Source organism: Colletotrichum acutatum (genome assembly GCF_030867785.1).
Source record: "Colletotrichum acutatum strain CBS 112980 chromosome Unknown BDZ83scaffold_5, whole genome shotgun sequence".
In the NCBI taxonomy this organism is placed as follows: domain Eukaryota; kingdom Fungi; phylum Ascomycota; class Sordariomycetes; order Glomerellales; family Glomerellaceae; genus Colletotrichum; species Colletotrichum acutatum.
In genome coordinates, this window is record NW_026848999.1 from 684,632 (window position 1) to 704,276 (window position 19,645).

General features: G+C 54.6%; 6 protein-coding genes across 6 annotated transcripts; 4 read left to right on the top strand and 2 right to left on the bottom strand.

Moving 5' to 3' along the window:
- Positions 1–1,341: 1,341 nt before the first annotated feature.
- On the top strand, positions 1,342–3,976 carry BDZ83DRAFT_601008 (aromatic amino acid aminotransferase). The gene is made up of 4 exons (XM_060507070.1): positions 1,342–1,816; positions 1,882–1,915; positions 1,975–3,146; positions 3,262–3,976. The coding sequence occupies exons 1-4, from the start codon at positions 1,463–1,465 to the stop codon at positions 3,520–3,522; spliced, it is 1,821 nt and encodes a 606-aa protein (XP_060370940.1). The 5' UTR covers positions 1,342–1,462; the 3' UTR covers positions 3,523–3,976.
- A 558-nt stretch (positions 3,977–4,534) lies between these two features.
- BDZ83DRAFT_343949 (cytochrome P450) lies at positions 4,535–6,455 on the bottom strand. The gene is made up of 3 exons (XM_060502478.1): positions 6,155–6,455; positions 5,534–6,044; positions 4,535–5,473 (listed from the first exon to the last, which is right to left on the bottom strand). Exons 1-3 carry the CDS (start codon positions 6,324–6,326, stop codon positions 4,549–4,551), a joined length of 1,608 nt encoding a protein of 535 aa, XP_060370941.1. The 5' UTR covers positions 6,327–6,455; the 3' UTR covers positions 4,535–4,548.
- A 3,101-nt stretch (positions 6,456–9,556) lies between these two features.
- Positions 9,557–11,445, bottom strand: BDZ83DRAFT_646770 (family 20 glycosyl hydrolase; the record flags this gene model as incomplete). The annotated part of the gene is made up of 2 exons (XM_060510008.1): positions 9,557–9,985; positions 10,039–11,445. 2 exons carry the CDS (start codon positions 11,443–11,445, stop codon positions 9,557–9,559), a joined length of 1,836 nt encoding a protein of 611 aa, XP_060370942.1.
- Positions 11,446–14,403: 2,958 nt separating this feature from the next.
- On the top strand, positions 14,404–15,959 carry BDZ83DRAFT_646771 (uncharacterized protein; the record flags this gene model as incomplete). Its single annotated transcript, XM_060510009.1, has 2 exons — positions 14,404–14,771; positions 14,834–15,959. The coding sequence occupies 2 exons, from the start codon at positions 14,404–14,406 to the stop codon at positions 15,957–15,959; spliced, it is 1,494 nt and encodes a 497-aa protein (XP_060370943.1).
- Positions 15,960–16,100: 141 nt separating this feature from the next.
- On the top strand, positions 16,101–16,614 carry BDZ83DRAFT_344042 (uncharacterized protein). Its single transcript, XM_060502479.1, has one exon. It carries the CDS (start codon positions 16,242–16,244, stop codon positions 16,506–16,508), a length of 267 nt encoding a protein of 88 aa, XP_060370944.1. The 5' UTR covers positions 16,101–16,241; the 3' UTR covers positions 16,509–16,614.
- Positions 16,615–16,745: 131 nt separating this feature from the next.
- BDZ83DRAFT_601021 (protoporphyrinogen oxidase) lies at positions 16,746–19,162 on the top strand. Its single transcript, XM_060507071.1, has 3 exons — positions 16,746–17,313; positions 17,391–17,993; positions 18,078–19,162. Exons 1-3 carry the CDS (start codon positions 16,834–16,836, stop codon positions 18,837–18,839), a joined length of 1,845 nt encoding a protein of 614 aa, XP_060370945.1. The 5' UTR covers positions 16,746–16,833; the 3' UTR covers positions 18,840–19,162.
- Positions 19,163–19,645: the final 483 nt, after the last annotated feature.

A 19,645-nucleotide genomic window follows, 5' to 3' on the forward strand; every position in this document is an offset into this window, starting at 1 on the left:
CAGTTTTTTCGGGCCTTGGAAGACAGTCCAAGAGAATTCATCTACCCATGCGCCGCCTACCCTACCTTGTCTAGTACCTTACTACCTACCAAGAGGGTGTGGGGAGTGGAAATGAAGGGGACATCAACATCGACATGTTTTTCCATGTTTTTCTTGCGCTGGACGAACAGCAAGCAATGGCCGTTGTTCCGCGGTGCCGCTACGTGGTGTTCCCTGTTCGTTGTCCGTCCAACTCGGATTGGCTGCCCTGGAAAGAAAGTTGAGATGAGGGGAGGTTGGGATGAATTCCAAGGTTCTGATTGGATGGTGGGTAGCGTTGTAAATGGCGTGGCTGGTGAAGGCCGGGTGGCTGGGGCTCCGCCAGACCCTTGGCGTAAGGACGCAGGACCCGTCGACTCGGTGCCAGAATCTTGTGAGACCCCTCTTCCGCAGCAACCTCCAAGGATTCATGAGAAGTCATGGTTGCTGAATGGGGAGTAAATCTCTGACGGTGATGTTCAGGTACGGAGTACGCAAGACGGGGGCTCGGGACGCGGGACGCGAGGCCTCGCATGAGTGTGGGATACCCTACGAATAGGCAGGGGATTCTTCGGACTTCGATGTCCACGGCCGCCGGCTCTCACATCCGGGTTCGTGACGATTGCGTACCCGAACGTCTGGCGGACAGGTGTCTCGGACGGAGGGGCGCAGGCAGCTAACGGTAATTGACACCTTTCGGCGACAGGCCCGTGACGCATGGAAGCCGTTGCGCTGTCTGGGATTCTTCGTGCGCTGGCGTGTTGGACTCGACGGAAGGCCAGGCTCCTGTGCGCTTGGAAAAGAAGCACATGGATCAGTCTCGAATGCCGTTCATCCCGGACGGATACTCTGTGCATTATGATCCTTATCTCGTTTGACACTCTGCTATGTGTGAACTGGCACCCGGTTCACGGTGATCCCGCCAACCGGCCGATGGTCAAGTACCCCGGACAGGATCCCGTCTCGGGTATCCACACGGAGCCGGACAGACTGGATCCGCCATCTCTCCGCAACCGGCGTCACGCGATCCATCCTCAACAGGCCGGTGATTCCCCCCTTCCCTCCCCGCAATCTAGCACATTGGCAACTAGAGTCCCACACTGGTCTTCTACAAGCACTAAGAAGGAAACGCTCACAGCGCTCGCGGCGGTCAGAGAACCCCTAATTACCTAAAAATTACGGGCAAACAGTAGCACAATGCGGGGGAGTCATGGGTAGCTGCGGGTAGCTGCGGGCTGCCCCACCACCTGGTGCACCCGCGCCCGCGTGTAGAGTGTCAGATACGCCTTACGCCCTTTGTTATCTCGAAAGCTCCCTGGACTCGGGCTGAGGTAACCAGCAATCTCCAACACAGCTCACAACACCTCTTGGAATCTCGCAGTGAAGCACATCTTACATTCTTCTTTCTCAAAACATCTCACAACTCAAATCGGCCCCCGCAAGCATGTACTCGAGAGCCGCTCGCCGTGGCCTCAATGGCTCCGTCTGCCGGGCCTCCTCTGAGCCCTTATCAGCAGCTGCTGCCCCTCCTCGCACCCCATCTCGACTTACAGATCTCCGGCGCCGGAGCCGGGAACGCGCCCCGGTGATATGGGAGCCCGTCGCCTCTCAACGCCCGTTTCACTCAAAGTCGAGTGACAGATCCGTGGCAGACGCCGTCCCCGTGGAGAGGAAAGCAACTTTTGAGAAGAGACAGCAGCCGTCGCCGTTCGATGGCGTCCGGGAACGCAGGGCCAAGGCCGGCAAGCTGATTGCGGGTGTGGCCGCCGCCTCAGATAGCGACATGTTCAAAGCTCCCGTACGTTGCCTCTCACACCTTGACATTCTGGCTTTGTAGGAGGTTATACTGACACTCACTCAAAGGCCATTGGGAAGCCCAAATCAAAGCGATGGGACCGTAAGCTTCACACATCCTCTCACTCCCTGCACATTAATCTCACTGACACACCTTTCAAGATCATCTCTCTAAAGAATCCCTCTCCCGCCACCCCTGCTCCCTCAAACAAGCCGCCCGCCACCTCAAGAAACCGGGCCTCATCTCCCTCGGCGGCGGCCTTCCCTCGAGCGCTTACTTCCCCTTCGCCTCCCTCTCCGTCCGCGTCCCTACGGCCCCGCACTTCTCCGAGGCCGACACCATCGGCGCCCACGGCCAAGACATCACCGTCGGCAAATACGACGTCCGCGACGACCCCGAAGGCCGCGCGGAATACGACCTCTCCATCGCCTTAAACTACACCCAGTCCACCGGGTCCGCCCAAATGATGCGCTTCGTCACAGAACACACCGAGCTCGTCTACAACCCGCCCTACGCCGACTGGCAATGCTGCCAGACCGTCGGCAGCACCGCCGCTCTCGAGCAGACGCTGCGCATGTTCTGCGACAAAGACCGCAAAGACGCCGTCCTGACGGAGGAGTACAGCTTCTCCACCGCGCTCGAGACCATTGCCCCGCTCGGCGTAAAGGCCGTCGGCGTCCCCGTCGACGCGGAGGGCCTGTTGCCCGACGCCATGGACGAGATGCTCTCGGCGTGGGACCCGGCGGCGCGGGGCGGGCACAGGAAGCCGCATCTGCTGTACACCGTCCCCTCGGGCCAGAACCCCACGGGCGCGACGCAGTCTGCTGCCCGGCGGCGCGCCATCTATGCCGTGGCGCAGAAGCACGATCTCTACATAATCGAAGACGAGCCCTACTATTTCCTCCAGATGCAGCCCTACGCCGGGCCCGATGCTTCTGCGCCGGCAGCCCCGCCCCCGTCGTCCGTCGACGAGTTCCTCGGCACGCTGATCCCCTCCCTACTAAGCATGGACACGGACGGCCGCGTGCTCCGTATGGACTCTTTCAGTAAGGTCCTCGTGCCCGGGTCACGCCTTGGCTGGGTGACGGCCTCGGCGCAGGTGATTGAGCGCTTCATCCGCCACGCCGAGGTCGCGAACCAAGGCCCCTCGGGTTTCTCGCAGGTCGCCGTGTGGAAGCTGCTCGACGAGACGTGGGGCCACGAGGGGTACCTCCAGTGGCTGATGAATTTGCGCATGGAGTACACGCAGCGCCGCGACTGGCTGCTCGCCGCGTGCGAGAGGCACCTCCCCCGTGATATCGTGAGCTGGACGCCCCCTGCTGCTGGCATGTTTGTAAGTTTCAACGTCATTCTCCTCCTCCTCCTCCTCCACCACCTCCTCCTCTCACATCCATCTCTCTTGCGACCTGACTTATCCCGAGACTAACCACCTTCGCCCCCGTATACAGTTATGGCTTCAAATAGATCACACCGCCCACCCAGACAGTAACAGCAGCCGTCCCCTTCTCGAGATCGAAGAGGAAATCTTCAACTCGTGCATCGAAAAGGGCGTCCTCTGCGCCCGCGGCTCCTGGTTCCGCACCGAGCAGGACACCCCGCTCAAGGACCTCTTCTTCCGCGCCACGTTCGCCTCGGCAAGCGAGCAGGACATGGATAAGGCGATTCAGAGGCTGGGGGCTGCCATCAAGGAGAGTTTCTGCGTTGCGTGAGACAAAATCACTTGCGGGCTCTTCGTTTCTTCATCTCACGCAATCTCACTTTGTTCTTTGTTTTTTCTTCGGTTTTGAATCTTCACGTCATCTTCCGCATCGTCTTTTTTAGTATGAGTTCGTTTGGGAGGTTTGGGTTGGTTTAGCATTATCATTATCATCATTACATTGGAGCGTGGGCTTTAGGGGCTATGACTCATCTATTTTCCCATTGCATTGGGGAGCTTAGAATAAGAGGTAGTTACTATGCTTTATCACGAGAAATGAGAAGACCTAGACTCAAGGTTTGGCATTTTTCAAGAAACGAATATCACAACGGAATAGCACTTCACTTTGACAGTGTTCGCAAAATTGATGGGTCAGTTGCAAAATGTATTCCATTATAATTAGACCACAATACTTTCCAAGAAGAAACATGGTACGGATTCAGATTTAAAAAAAAAAAAAAAAAAAACCCCCCATTACGGGAATCTTTACGGATTCTCTGATGATAAAACCAAACCTTCCTGCATAATCTCTTCGGTTCCCATATCATCTCAACATGCCTCATATCCAGGCTAGTCTCTCCCACCTACGATGCCACTCGAGGTTGCCAAGCCGAGGTGGCCCCATGCACATCAGCAGCCACATCCAAATTGGCTGCCTCACTTCAGCCCCATAAAGTGAGGTAGTCCAGCATACCATGAGTACCCGCCGTGCTTACTCTGCTTCTTGCCGGGAGTAGGTAAAGGTAGGTAGATAGGCCTACTCTAGGCTTGCTTCGGCCTTGCGAGTTTCACCCAGTCTTTTCCGGGCCGGTTGATATGTGGCTTGGCAACATGTATGGACGGGGTTGTTCCGTTACACAAAAGACATTTGCTTATCCCAACCTCACACACCAGTTGGTCTACAGTGCGCTTAGACGGCGGTTGGCGCTGTCTTAAGAACTACCTCGTACAGAGGAAGAGTGTTGTTTTGAGAATGTTCGTTGTAATCATCAGTCATCGCGCCGCAATATGAGATATACCAAAACCTCCCACCTCCACCTTAACCTTGCTTCGCCCTCCAAAAAGCAACCTTTACGCCATCCCCAGGCTGTAGCACAATTTCCGCCTTGAGTGTCGGCTTCCCGCCGTCAACGGCATCCATATAACTCTCCACCCTCTCAAACCTCTGGAACAGCCGGCACAGCGTATAACTCATCTCCGTCAGCGCAAACTGTTGCCCGATGCAGATCCGGGGACCGCCGTTGAACGGGATATACGTCCACGGCTTGGGCTGCCAGTGATACCACCGCTCCGGCGAGAAGGTCTCCGGGTGCGCAAACGTCTCGGACACGGGCGGGTACAGGTCCGCGCGGCGCTGCATCAGGAGCGTGGAGTACCCGATCGGCGTGTCCTTGCACACGGCGAGGGGTAAGGTGCCGTCGGGCCCGCCGCCGACGGGGAGGGTCGTGTCCTTGAGGGCGAGGCGGACGTTGAAGGGGACGACAGGGTAGAGGCGGAGGACCTCGTTCATGACGTTTTGGAGGTACTTCATGTTCTTGAGGTCGGCGTACGTGGGCTCCCGATCGAGACCTACCTGCTCGACGATCTCGGCGCGGAGCTTGCGGACGACTTCGGGGTGGCGGCCCAGCTCGTATAAGGTCCAGGAGAGGGAGGCAGCGGTGGTGTCGCGGCCTGCGAGGAGGACGGCGACGAGCTGGTCGCGGAGGACTTTGCGGTCGCGGGTGAAGCTGGCGAGCTCGTGGAGGAAGGTGTACCCTTGGTCGGATTTCGTCTTGGAGGCGAGCTCCTCGGGGCTCAGGCGGAGGGCGCGCTCGATGAACTTGTTGACAAAGTCGTTCATTACGTTGAGGCCGGCGCGGAAGGAGAAGAGGGGGATGAAAGGTTTCAGCTTGGCGGCGCGGGCGAGGATGTTTTGGACGCGCTGGACTTCGTTGAAGGCTTCGGCGAACTCCTGCTTGACGGTTCTGTTAGGGGTTCTCATGTTAGTCTGTGGTGCTGCAAAGGTTTGGTGAGGTATAACTCACGAAAGAGACTTTACATCCTGGCCCAGGAGGAAGTCGGTGGCCACGTCCAAGGTGTATCGGAAGAAGAGGTCCGAGACGTCCATGACCTTGCCGTCAACAGCATCCATGTTGACAACCTGATCCTCTCCGTCCAAGGCGCCACCGTTGGCAATAGCCTTGAACAAGGTCTGGATATGCGACTCGAAGCAATGCAAGTCACTGACGCGGTCCTTGATGAACTGGGGCCGGATGAGCTGCCGGCTGGCATGCCACTGGTCGCCGTCGGTGGTGAAGATGCTGTCGCCGAGGAACTCCTTCCACTCCTGGTGGAAGGGCTCGCCCTTGCCGTAGTCGGAGAACTGGGTGGCGAGGATGGCCTTGATGTTCTCCGGGTCGGCGGTGAAGACGATGCGCAGGCCCAGGATCCTCTTCTCGCCAGTCCAGCCCTTGACTTTAGATAGCATGTCCTTCCAGAATTCGACGTTCTTATGTGTCATTGTCCCGCGGACGGCCTTGAAGATGAAGTCGATGCCTAGTGGGGGTAGGGAAGTGTGAGTAAACAGGAGCATTGATGAACACTGCCTTCAAGAACATGGACCACAGGATGTGTAAGTCACGTCGCGGACAGCATGAGGAACTCACCACCGGGGAAACGGGCATTGAGGGACTGGCCACGAGTGCCGGGCGCCAGACGGCGCAGCCGCATGGTCTCATCGAAGCGCTTGACGGCTACCCATAACCCCCAGGCTATTGCGCCAAATACCAAGATAATTTTGAGAGTAAGATACTCGAGGGCATGGTCTACGAGACCCATGGTGAGCAGATTCCCGTGGACGTGTCGTCTAGCGAGGATCGGTGGTAAGAACGATGTAAGTCTGAATCTAGAGCCCGAGAGATGCAGAACCGCCTATGAGCGTCACAAATTCGAGTAACGTCTCTTGAAATTGGCGATGATGGGTTGGTTTTCCGGTGCTCGAATGGGAGTTGACGTGCAGTCAGTCGTCAAATGTCTTAACGCAGGAAAAAGGTGGAGAGAGAGTCGACAGAGGATGGCGCAGGCGCAGTGACTATATTCAAGGAGCTTGTCTAGACCGGTGAAGCAAAACCCGATAGCTTATGTACGGAGGAACGGGATAAATCGAAAACCCGCTCCAGTGGGAGACAAAAAGAAGACCGAGTCTGGGCAACGAAGGCATAAACATCTGATGTAGGTAGGTCTGATGCTGGGGGGTGGAAAGCTGAGACTAGATGTATTAAGTATGTATCGAATAAGCTAAAAAGATGTATGAAAGCAGTGGTAGAGTACAAGGTGAAAGTACACCTCATTACCATTAGCTACTACGATGGGCTCATCCCCACTTGGTCTACCGTTCCTAGCTTGTTCCTCACCAAATCCGTCTATCCGTACCAACTTTTTTTCTCTTGAGCTTCGGTACGGGGTCCTCGGAGTGCAGTGTTAGGGGTCTGCTTGAGACTAGCCAGTGTTGGAGACAATGGGGAGGGGGGGGGGGTCCGAAGGACGAGGGGGACGAGGAATGTGAGGAGAGAATCAGAGACACGAATGCCAAGGACCCTCGATGTGATCATCCATCCTCCATCCGTCACATCCATGATCCATCGATGGCAGCAACCCGCGGACGGCCATAGAGAATCAAACCAAAGACGAATGGTTGGTCAATGTACATTCAGGTGGGCATTCCCCGCCCCCCTCTCTCCTCGGTAAAGGACCATCCCAAGTCCTCACATCCCTACCAAGTAATTACACCATGGGCCTCGATGTTCTCCGTGGACCGTCCACCGCGGCCGAAACACTTGCCCTTGTGTGCTAGCGGCGGCGTAAAAGCCACATGGCGAGTGAACTGGCGCTGGCTTGAAATAGGTTAGAACAAAAGTCCCATGTCACGCTTCACGCTTCACACTTCACGCTTCTTTTGCATTGGCCTTTCTTTAAAATTCTTAAATCGTATCACAAGGTGAGCGTCCATTGCGAGTATCTTCTGGACTAGTATACGTGGTCCAGCTGTATACTATCTAAAAGCTTTCCGAGTTCGCTCTCAGTACGAGTCAAGCAAAAAGAACCAAATTGTTGGCTGTTGTGCAACGGAAGCTCGCTGAACCGATACCCAAACCCTCTTTGTGCGTGGAACCGTACCCGCCACGCGGAGACTGGATGAGGAAAAGAGAGGATGGCTACCCGGGGCTCGATGATCCCTGGAGAAGGTTTGAATTGTATTACCTACATTCTCTCACCATGTTGTGGCACAACAGAGCCGAAAAGGCGGTCGAAGATGAGTTTGGTTTCGAGAGCCGCGGGGATTCGCTGCTGGGTGAAGCTAAGAAACCCCCCCCCCCCTGTTGGTTGTAAAAGCACCTACCTGCACATGTACGGCGCAGCATGCATGGCAGAACAGCATAGCAAGATCAGAAACTTCGCGTGCGCGCCGCTGTTGCGCTGGCTCTACTTCATCAAATATCATCCCCCCAGATATCTTCCGTTTTAGGGAAAGAGATGCAATGTCTGGCCAATCGTGAGATGCTGTGTACTTGAGAGTTGCGAGAAGGTTGCGGCATAGTTGCTGGGGACATGCCTACCTGATGCCGAGGTCATGAACCTCTTTTCTTCGACGAAGAGAATTTTTGGATCTTTTGTTTGAGAGAGTGATGGGATGAGGCAATTGGATGGATTACGTACAGTGCGATGTGCTAGAGCAGCATAATTATTCCCTAGTCCACGAAATGTTTAATTCGTCTTGTCACGAACGATTGCAACAATTTCCATTCTCCACGAGAACGGCATAGTCAAGCTGTTCGACTCTTCCTTCAATTGACAGTAGCATTCAACGATGCTGCCTTAGTCCTTATCTTTTCACCCATGCCTTTTGTTGAGAAACTTGAGAACCTCACTTCGTCCCAGTCATTCCACGTTGGAGACTAGAGACTCAGACAGAAAGCATAGTGCAAGACCCCACCGATCACGATCTGAATACCCAGAAAGGGAATTTCTGCTGTCGCAACCTGCAGGTGCCCACACGACTTTGACCACGGCTTCTCCACCCCGCAACTTACAGCTTATACCCCTGCAACTCCTTTTCAAGAGGAGGAGAAGAGAAGTCCAATTGGTTCCTGCCAGGTTCACGCCTACCTTACCTTAGCGCGACTCCCAGCTCCTCTCACTGCCGGAGCGGAGGGTGACGTCGGAATAGTTTTTGTCCTTGTGACTACAGAAATGAGCTGGATGGCGTGAAGGAGAGAGAGCGCCAAATCTTGCGTGCGTTGCTGACCGAGAAGAAATCCCCCCTTAACACTCAAGCGAGCATGTATGTTCCAGCAGAATAGTACGACGTTGATCCCGTACATATATATCACAAGTTAGGTACGGAGCATCAGACCTCTGAAAACGCCTAGAATATGGACAAGAAAGGCACACGCATAAATCATGTAAACTGCAATACCACGGGCAACACATCACAATCACGAGCAAATAAACCCTTACCCTAGAATTCACTCTCCTTCTAGAAGTAGGTCACGCTAGATTCACCGAGGTTTGGACATGTAGATCATCCCCCATCCCCGATCTCTCCCCCGCTTTCCACAAACGAGCCGTTCATGCGGAGGGCGCAGCGGGAACTAAGCACAACCAACCTCAGAGAGAGCGACGGCGGCGGCTGCCAAAAAAAAAAAGTCCCGATCTTCCCTCCCCTCCCTCTGTCACGGAAAGGAGATTCGGATGAACTTTTTAGTCCAACGGCGCCGGGCAACAGATACTGAATATGGCGACCCGATCCCCTGGGTGCTTGATGATTTGTGTTGGATGGTATGAAGCGTTTTTCTGCCTATGATCTGCTTTTCTCATATTGACACCCGGAACAGGGAATCCATCATTCGTTGTAAGAGTATTGATTAATGTGATAAACCCCTAACCCTACAAAATGTACATGAAGAGGTATGTTCAACTGTCCAGGGATGAGAGACTCGATGCCTTCTCCCCGGAAGACCGCATCACGCGGAATAAACTAGAGAGCTTGGAAAACACCAACCCAGCTCTTACACCATGGGATACCCACACTCGCCCGCATCCCCCTGCGTGCAAAACGGCATCTGCACCGGCTCCGACCTCACACCGCGCGCCACCATCCTCTCCCGGAACTCAGCCAGCCTCGGCGCCGCGTCGTACTGGCTTCGGTTCTGGCCCGAAGCGTCCCGCCGGCCCGACCACAACACCTCGCCCGCCGCGCTGGCCCGCGGCCACAGTATCCCGTCGATGCTGACGGGGTCGATGGACTCGCTCCACGCCGCCACCTCGCCGCCCAGGACGAGCTTGGCTTCCGTCTCGGTCAAGTTGGCCCGCGGGTCGTGCGAGTACATGAGACGCCACCCCTTTGCCGGCGAGCACCAGTCGTTGAAGGGGAAAAAGGCCTCAAAGGCGGCTCCATTGTCGAAATTCATCCAGTGGCCTCGGCCACAGTCGGAGTACTGGTATACATTAGCAAAGTGGACTCCTCGATTTGGACGTTGATAACACATACCCAGTAGTTGTAGTTACTGTCAATGACCTTGTGGCCCTTGCTGGTCAGTTTCTTGACGGAATCGCCTCCCAACCAAGACTGGACCACGACATCGTCGCCGAGCGTAATGTTCCACTCGAGCGGCATCTCCTCCCAGACCAACGGGATGAGCCCGTGCTTGCGGATTCTGGCGTGGTTCTTGTCCATGAACTTTTGCAAAAGCGGCTGTAGGACCTCGCTTGAGTTGGACCGGATACCCTCGTCGAGCATTGAGTCGTTCTTGTTCAGCTCATCGCCACCAGTGTGGAAGTATGCCGTGTAAGGACCGACCCTCGGCAGGAGATCGTCAAAGAGCTTGTCCAGGAACTCGTCGACTCGGGTATCGTTCATCTTGAAGGCACCACACGGCGGCTCTACGCACCACCAAGTGTACGGCTTCTCGTTGTAAGCCACAATCAGCTCCGGGTAGGCAAAAGAAACGGATCCAATGTGTCCCGGCATGTCAATTTCAATCACCGGCTCAATTCCGCGGTGAACTGCGTATTCCTGGATCTTGGCCAAGTCCTCGGGCGAGTATGACAATCCCTTGCGGTAAGCGCCTTTGGCGGCTAGATCGGGCATTGCAGGAATGTCAAGCGGCCATGACTGCGAGTCCGTGATGTGGATGTGGAGCCGGTTGAGCTTATTCCAAGACATGGCGTCAATGACCCTCAGAACATCCTGAACGGGGAAAAAATTGCGCGCCGTATCAATCATGATTCCGCGGTGGGAGTACTCTGGAGAATCCTCAATCGAAACGGGTGCCAGTGTGGTATACCAGGAGGTGCCGGATGTATGTTGGTAGAAGAGCTGCACAAACGTCTCAAGACCTCTCAAGATGCCGGTGGAGGACTTGGCCTCAAGCGTAGCTGAGCCATCCTCTGTGATGTTGAGCGCGTACGATTCATCGACGTCACCGGCGACAGGCTTAAATGTGCTGGGCTTATCTTCTCCAGTTTGTGAGATCTGCAGCGACTTGACTGCCTTCTTGTCCGCCGCGTACACGTCTGGCTCAAAGTCACTGTTCTTGGGGTGGAACTTCCAGGGCACGAAGTTTTGCTGAAAGATGGCAGCCATGGCGCGCGACACACCGCCTTGCACAATGTCTTTGCTGTTAAACGTCGAGCCCGAAGCCGGGTTGTAGCCATAAGTGTAGGGCAGCTGCACGTTAAAGAAATTCTCAGTATTCTGTGTCTCATCATGGGAAGTGGAAGTGGAAGCAGAAGAAGGGCGCCAGCGTACAGATCCTCCATTATATGTGATTTCCAGTGTTTGGCTTATGAACAGAACAGTCTTGCCAGTGGAAAGCTTCTTCGGGGCCGGCCAGATACCGGCACTGACCTGGCCCACGGCGAGGGAGAGGGATACGAATAAGAGAGAGGGTAACATTTTGACAAGTTTAAGAGTCCGAGATGAGAAGAATTAGGAAAAGAAGAAGAAGTGGCCCGTTTAAACCAACGGAAGGGTCGAGGCTGGTTATATGAGCAAGGTAGGGAAATGCGCGTCGGTCTTTGTGGTGTGTTTGCGCTGTTCTTGCGAACCACAATTCTCCCGATAAGGCAGAGAAAGTATGATATAGTCTCAGCCACCAAACGAACCGAAAGATTCGTCCCGTGCCACTTTCAGCTGCAGAAGAAAGACATACGAGAGCGTAGAAGTAGTTGCCCGTCGACTCTGCTGCCTTTTTCTTTACGGATACCGCGCAGCCAAGTCTGGATGGTGGTTGGGAACCAACCGACCAATTGACAGTGTGGTGCACAGAGCAACGTTACGTTACGTCAAGCTTTTGAGTTGACTGAGCCAAGCTCACTGTACGCTTGACGACCCACGCTACTGCTGACGACGGAGGGGCTGGCTGATGGGGGGAGGGAGAGATCCTCGGGCCTGGTCGATCTCATGCGGTTGAGAAAAAGGAATGAGCAAGAAAGATGAAAGCTTCTCGAAATTGGGTAGACCGACGAACTGGCCTTATAAGGTAAAAGTACCCCGTACGTTGGATGCGACGTGCCAGGCCGGGCTGGGGCAATGGTACGATCCAATATGTTGATCCCCCCAGTATTCGGTTCCTGATAATCTAGGGAAAATAGTAGGCTATGATTCGTTTGTTGGTGGTGATGAACAAGGGGTATTGCCTTCATGGGAGTCGAGGCGCAGGGCGGATGAGAAAAGGCAGCGGCTGTGCTTTGACGCCAATCCAACGCCGGGGGATTTAAGGAGCCGAATGAGCCGGGAGGCGCGGAGAAGAACCGAAGAAACAAGACGATTGTTCTGCAGGAGACGATGGCGTTGGGATGGTCGATTTGTTGGTTTATGCTCTCATAATAAAACTAGTGTCCCTTGGGATAGTCAAGCGCAGTTAAGAGCGTGAGAGCGCGTGAGAAGCGACAAAGATGATAGATGAACCAAGCTCAATAGGGATAGAGGTGGCAAATGCCCATGAAGTCTCGAGATTGACAGGAACAAGAAAGATTGACTGCCAGTATCATCTGGTCAAAAGTCAAAGTAGCGTCAACGCAGGGACTCTTGAAGGTAAGAGCGGGCATTAGGATCATCAACACCGCCTGTCATGAGCAACGATTGCAAGGATGACAGGAGGGGGAAGGAGGAGCTGGAGGAGGTCAAGGGGAGGCGCGGCAGAAGCTCCCCCCCCGAGCCAAGGACCTAAGCCAGGCCAGGGCAGCCAACCGTCATGGCGGCAGGGGGCGGGGAACGGCACCTACGGCCAAACAACTTTAATTACCGACCAATCAAGTACACGGAAACCTCCGATCCAAGGGCGGCATTGTCTCCATCGACAAGGAAACAAGAAACGTAGTTAGAGTACGGATATTCTCTCGTAAAGCCTTTCATTCGGTCTCGCTTAGTCGGCAACAGTAAGATAAGCATTTCGATGGCTTTCGATATTCGGCAGACCAGGCTTTGGATACGCGTGTTGCAGTCAATATTTAGCGAGGGAAGACTGAAAAAAGTGAGAAACCAGAGCTGGTCACCAGACGCACATTGCAAGCCAAGACAGAAACCCAATACCTTAGTGGAGGGTACCGGTAGCGTCCATTGCACACACCAACGACGGATCTGCAACCATACCTTATGTAAGATTCTTATCTTTTACAAGTCCCGACGTATGCCGCAAGAACATACAAGGGCCTCGTACTGCATTTCGGCCCTCGACAGTGAGAGATCTGGAAACATCTAGGAGCCCTCGGCACTAAGAGTAAGATTCTGGTCGCCGCAGTCTCATCGCGAGTCTCATATGTAGGGAGGGAAAGTAGAGAACTCTTTCCTTTGTCGTCACCCTGTTTCAGCTGCCACCCGTACAGCGTGGTGGCTCTGAGACAGACTCTCAGTGTTAACCAATATCTTTGGTAGTGACTGGTGTCATATCCTGCCTGGAAGTAATGGCGGTGAAAGGCGCCATAGTCTAAGGCATCCGTAGATGCAAAAAGCTCAGCCCCTATACTAGGGAGCCTACGAAAGATCCAAGGAGACTCTTACCAGCCTCAGGTGTAACGATGCAACGATTTTTACTAGAAGAAGACGGGACTCGAACCCGGGACCTATGTGTGCGGGGCAGTTCATTCAGATGCGCCGATATTCCCCGCTATGACGCAGGCCTTGGTGACAGAATAAAGCATTTCTATTCATATAGAGGCATCGCGGGCGGGCGAAGCTGGAATAACCCAGAGATGGAAAGGACGTCATGGTGTATATCCAGCCTGCCTGGAAGGAGTGGAACCACACGGGTCGGATGGTTTCTGGGGAAAAGAGGCTGGAAAGCCGGTGGCTGTGCCGCCGTTGCGCTGAATAATCAGGCCCACGGGTGTGTCGTGTGCCTGAGTTAGTCAGGGCAAGCCACACTTGGAATTCGCCTGAACCTTCTCCTTCTGCAGTGAAGAACCTCCAGACGTTGGCTTTACACCACCTTGCTGCGCGGCGTCTCACGTGACTACTTACCTCTCCTTCCAATCAAAGGCTTTGTTGTGGGCCCAGCTCTGAATTCTCCGTCATCTCAGGAACGTTCTTTGGCTCTCTTGCCTTGCCTACCTCGATTCACTTCCTCCACCATACACAACATTCTTTTGTTGCTCTCTTGTGCATCACCAACATCCTCCTTCCGGAATCATCGCCTGCTCCCCATATATTCCGGCGCAAGCGATTCCCACTACCGCGCGCATTCTTAACACGTCAACCAAAGTCCCCGGTGCCGTATTCGCCGCCGACTTTTCTTTCCCGAAAGCAACGCGTCTGGTCCTGCAGCTCGACTCCAAAAAAAATTGAACGTACCACGACTCGTCGCATTCGCACTCGAAGCTTCACGCGATATTCGCCATATCGGCGCCAATCAATATGACGGTCCAGGTCGTCCTCAACACCCCGCTGGCGGATGCTTTGAGCGCCGCCATTCAGCCCAAATTGATCGAGGCTGGCTGGGCATCAGGCTCCGACGATGATGCCGCGCTTGTCGAATACATCATTCTCATGCTCGTCAACGGTCGCACCCAGGAGCAGATTGCCACCGAACTCTCGGCCGATCTCCTTGGTCTGGGTCCCGAAGATGCGGGCGCTCAGCAATTCGCCGCATGGCTCTTTCAACAGGTTGAGCAGACCGACGCACAACTCAACGGTACTCAACCTTCCGGTAACGATGTCATGACTGGCATGGCTCAAGGAAATGGAGACTTTGACACCGATATGGGTGCAGGTGATGGCAATGAGTTAAACGCGTTTGTCTTCCTAACCTACCCCCAGCAGGCCGTACATTACTAACTCGTTGTAGCCCGACTGGCCCGCGATCCATGCGGAACGGTCCCAACCCCCGAGGTGGTCGCGACAAGCGGATGCTGGGCCACATGACCAAGGCTATGGACCGGTCCGGCGATTCGGTTCTTCACCGCGTTCGCGGAAACGACAGAATCAACTCCCACGCCCGAGGCCCACCCACAGGCCCCAGAGGCGGAATGGGACGCGGCGGACGGCCCATGAATAACCGCGGAGTGAACATCCAAGCCGGTCTCAACGCGATGGCAGGAATGAACGGTCAACATGGCGGTCCCCCGGGAATGAACCCCATGGCCCAAGGTTGGGGCATGCCCCCGCCGCAAGGACAGCCATCACAAATGGATCTCATGGCAATGATGGAGCAACAGGCGCAGATGATGTCACAACTCCAACAGCAGCTTATGAACCAAAGTGGTGGGCGAGGTGGACGCCGTGGCGGCAAGTCTTTGTTTGATCGCACTCAAAATTCTCGCGGCGGTTTCCGACAACATCAATCCAGAGATAAGCAAGATTCAGCGATGACGGAAGGCGGAGAGGGAGACGACGTTGACATGTCACAATCGAAGCGCGAACCGCCCAACCCCGACGAGACTGTCTGCAAGTACAACCTCCGTTGCACCAACGGCGAGTGCAAATTTGCGCATCAGTCACCCGCGGCACCGCCAGGCACCACAGTCGACATTAACGATGTATGCACTTTCGGTGCCGCATGCAAAAACCGCAAGTGTGTCGGACGGCACCCATCTCCAGCAGCCAGACTGGCGCATCAGAGCGAGCAAGACTGCAAATTCTTCCCCAACTGCACGAATCCGAGATGCCCCTTTAAGCATCCCGAGATGCCGCTGTGCCGCAATGGTGCTGGGTGTACGACTACGGGTTGCAAATTTACACATGTTAAGGTCAAGTGTAGATTCAACCCTTGCAAAAACCCTCACTGCATGTACACCCATGAGGAAGGCCAGCAGGGCGTCTTCAAGGACAAGGTGTGGACCGCCGAGGGTGTCGACGACCACGTCAGCGAACGTCAGTTTGTCGACACAAACGCACAAGCAGAAGTGATTCTCCCCGATTCAGAGAACGCAGTGAACCAAGAGCAGAGCAATGCGCAGGAGGTGATCAGCTAGGCGCTCATACGAGAACGTAAACCCTCAGGAACGCGAACTCTCAGCAGAGAGTTTACGCAATGCAAGAAGCGTTGTCTCTAGCAATGAGGCTGACTGGACGGCGGGCGGTGGATTGGAGGAGAGCAGTTGGCTCGGATTAGCGTCTCGCATCAGACCTGGTATACCCTTAGGAGGATCACTGTGAACTAGTTCAGTTTTGGGATCATTAGGAGGCTTTCGAGAAGAGGCCTCGATGGTGGAATGGGAGCGGCGACTTCTTGTATGATAATTGGACGATGATGTATGCCGAAAGCGACATGGCACTTTGGGCGTTTTGCGGGTGCAATTATTCTCTTATTCAAGTATAGACTGGGCTTTGGGCAAGCTGAAATAAAGCGAATCAGAGGACCTCATAAATTGAGGTCCCTGATAGTGTTAGAGGCAGAACATGCTGTCCTCTTTAGTAGCCACACTCCATGTTCTCTGGTCTTTGCTCCTCGATATCTTTGTGTCAATCATCGTCTGACTGTCCGAGAAGCCAACTACCTAGACTACGAATATTTAGGATAATAGTCTTTAGCCACAACATACAAAGGTTCCCATTTTCAAATAGCATCTAGTCTGTATCAATATTGAATGTGACTATCCTAGGAGAGCAATTGGCCTTCAAGACGTAGAAGCTGCCCATAATGGCAATTAATGTTGGTTCGAGGTGGTGGGGCCGGAGGCAACAAGGACCCCTAGCTCCAGGTACGGAATTGTTTGCTGCAAGACCCCAGCCCATGTCGTGACGCCACTTTACAGCACCAACATCTCTTCCAACGGTCAACTTCGGATTACCACTCTATTTCTTCCTTTCTCCTTTTCTCTCTTCCGGATCATTGAGCCTTATCAAATGGTGCTTAGGAGAGCCGACGATGCATTCATGGCTCTACTGAGGTCCTATCACTCCCAGCGCTTCTGCAGTGCAGCCCTCGGCGTCTGCGGCAGAAGCGCCGCCGCCGCCGCCGTCGTGCCCGCGCGACGATCCTTCTCGACAACTACCGTGGTCGCAAGACAAGAACGGCAACGAAGCCAGAAAGAGGCAGAACCAATCTTTACAAAGAACATCCAGGTCCCGACTGACATCGCCGTCGTCGGTAGCGGCATCGCGGGCCTCACGACCGCGCACTACCTGGCAAAGCTACTCCCCGAGACGTCCAACATCACCATATACGAGGCAGGGGACCGGGTGGGCGGTTGGATCAACACACAGGAGCTCGAGGTCGAAGTCAATGGAAAGAAAAGTAATGTGCGCTTCGAGCGCGGGCCGAGGACGTTGCGTGGTATGGGCAAGGATACATGGAAGTTTGACGACCTCGTGCTCTTCGACATGGTTCGTATCCTCTCGTTGCGAAGACCTATTATACCCCCTTCTCTGCTAACAGAAGCCCCCCCTTTTCCAACAAACAGATCAGAGACCTTCAAATGCAAGGCGAATACCTGGGCATCAAGTCCCCGCCCCGGTACATCTACTACCCGGACCACCTCGTCGAGATGCACCCGCGCAACGTCTTCCGCGAAGCCGCCTTCAAGGGCATCATCCCGGGCTTCCTGAACCTCATGTGGCGCCGCCAAAAGGCCCGCGAGGAGGTCAAGCCGGCCGACATGTCCGTCGCCGACTTCATCGCCACCTACACGGGACGCCCCGAGCTGACGAACAACCTGGCGTCGGCCATGCTCCACGGCATCTGGGGCGGCGACGCCGACAAGCTGAGCATGCGCAGCTTCATGGCCGGGCCCTGGCACCGCTTTTTCGACAAACCGTACAAGGAGGACGACTATGTGTCATATCCGCGGAGCGAGGTTGGTATAATGGCTACGTTGGGCCAAGATCAGGAGCTCCGGCAGTACTTGAAGTCGGCGCAAAAGGACCAGCTCGTCTTCTTCGAGAAGGGCATGAGCAGTCTACCGAATACCATTGCGGAACACCTGAGGAGGAGGAAGAATGTTACGTTCAAGATGGGCGAACCCGTCACCAGCCTGGAGTACGATAACAAGGGCAAAAAAGTTATGGTGAGCTGAACATCTCTTCTCTTTCTTGGGAAACCCCCTCCCAACCAACACCACAAACTAACATGCAACCTACCCCCCCTATAGCTCTCATCACCAAGCTCGACATCCCCAACACCATATGACAAGGTCATCTCCACCACCACTAGCAAAGCCCTACACGCCGCGACGGGAGGCGCCCTCCCCTCCCTCGCAAACTCCCCCAACGTCTCCATCATGGCCGTGAACCTCTGGTACCCGCAGCCGAACCTCAACGCCGCCCACCCAGGCGTCGGCTACCTCGTCCCCCGCGCAACAGACTCCAACCTCGAAGGCCTCCTCGGCGTCTTCTTCGACTCGGACGTCGTGCCCCGCGCCCCTGACGAGCCCGAAGGCACCAAATTCTTCGTCCTCATGGGCGGCCACTACTTTGACGGCCTCCCCGACGACGCCCTCCCCACCGAAGCCGAAGGCATCGAAATGGCTAAAGCCGTCGTCGAGCGCCACCTCGGCATCCCCCAGTCCACCCCGGCCTTCGCCATGGCGAGCCTCGCGAAAGACTGCATCCCGCAGCACCACGTCGGCCACTACAAGCGCATGGCGCACGCGAGCTACGAGCTGCGCGACGCCTTCAAGGGCCAGCTCACCGTCGCGGGCGGCTCGTACACGGGCATCGGCGTCATGGGCGCCCTGCGCGCGGGTTACGACGTCGCGGTGCACATTGCCCAGTCTGCGCAGGAGCACGTCGGCGACACGGGCCTCGAGCAGTTTGACAGCAGCGCTGAAATATTTTCGTCGCCTCGGTGGCAACTACGTGAAATTGGGCGTGATATCGACGATAAGATTGGGTGGAGGAATTACATCCGCTAAGAAGAGAAAGAAGCAGACGTGGGCTGGAATTGTTTGCCCATGTGTTGAAGGGATGTCTAACCCACTTGAATCATCATCCTGGGTTCTTGTACTATCTAAGCTTTGAGATATTATCATAGATGTAGACTAAAAAAGCATTCTCGACTTTGCTATTTTATAAGGTTTTCAGAGATGGCCATAACAACAAGTGTGTGACGTGAGGACTTGCTGTCCACCATGTCTTGAGTTCTTGGCTTGCAACACTGGTATCATTGTTATTGTCGAAATTAGCCTGCTTCTCAAACTTTTACACTCTCGGAGTCTCTCTCTTAGTCATATTCTTCAAGAAGCGTACGAAGATAATAACGATAAAGGGGATGACAGTGATAGAGGGCGAATCAAAGACACATTCAACGTAATACTGACAGGAAAAGGGGGTTTACTTTTGTGTTGACTGGTATTCCGCTTTGTCACGTACAATTTGTCACAGCATTAAAGGCTAGCATTGACCCTCCAAGCAGGGTTCAAATCACACAGAAGTTATGGCACGATCTACAGGGCAGACACGATTGACTTTACTGATATTTTTGAGGTATCTTTTGGGGGGAACCATCTACCGGTCCCTTGGCCAAACCGGCCCGGGCTTTCTTTTACAGGCACCGCTCCCATGCGCGCGTGCTTTACAACCACCTTGGCTTCCAAGTATCGTATACCCCGTCCCGTTGGTATCACGTCGTCACTAAATAATAATGGTGAATCGAAGAAGAAGAAACAAAATACACCGTCGCATCCAAACCGCGCCTCTTCTGGGCCAAGGTTATGCAACG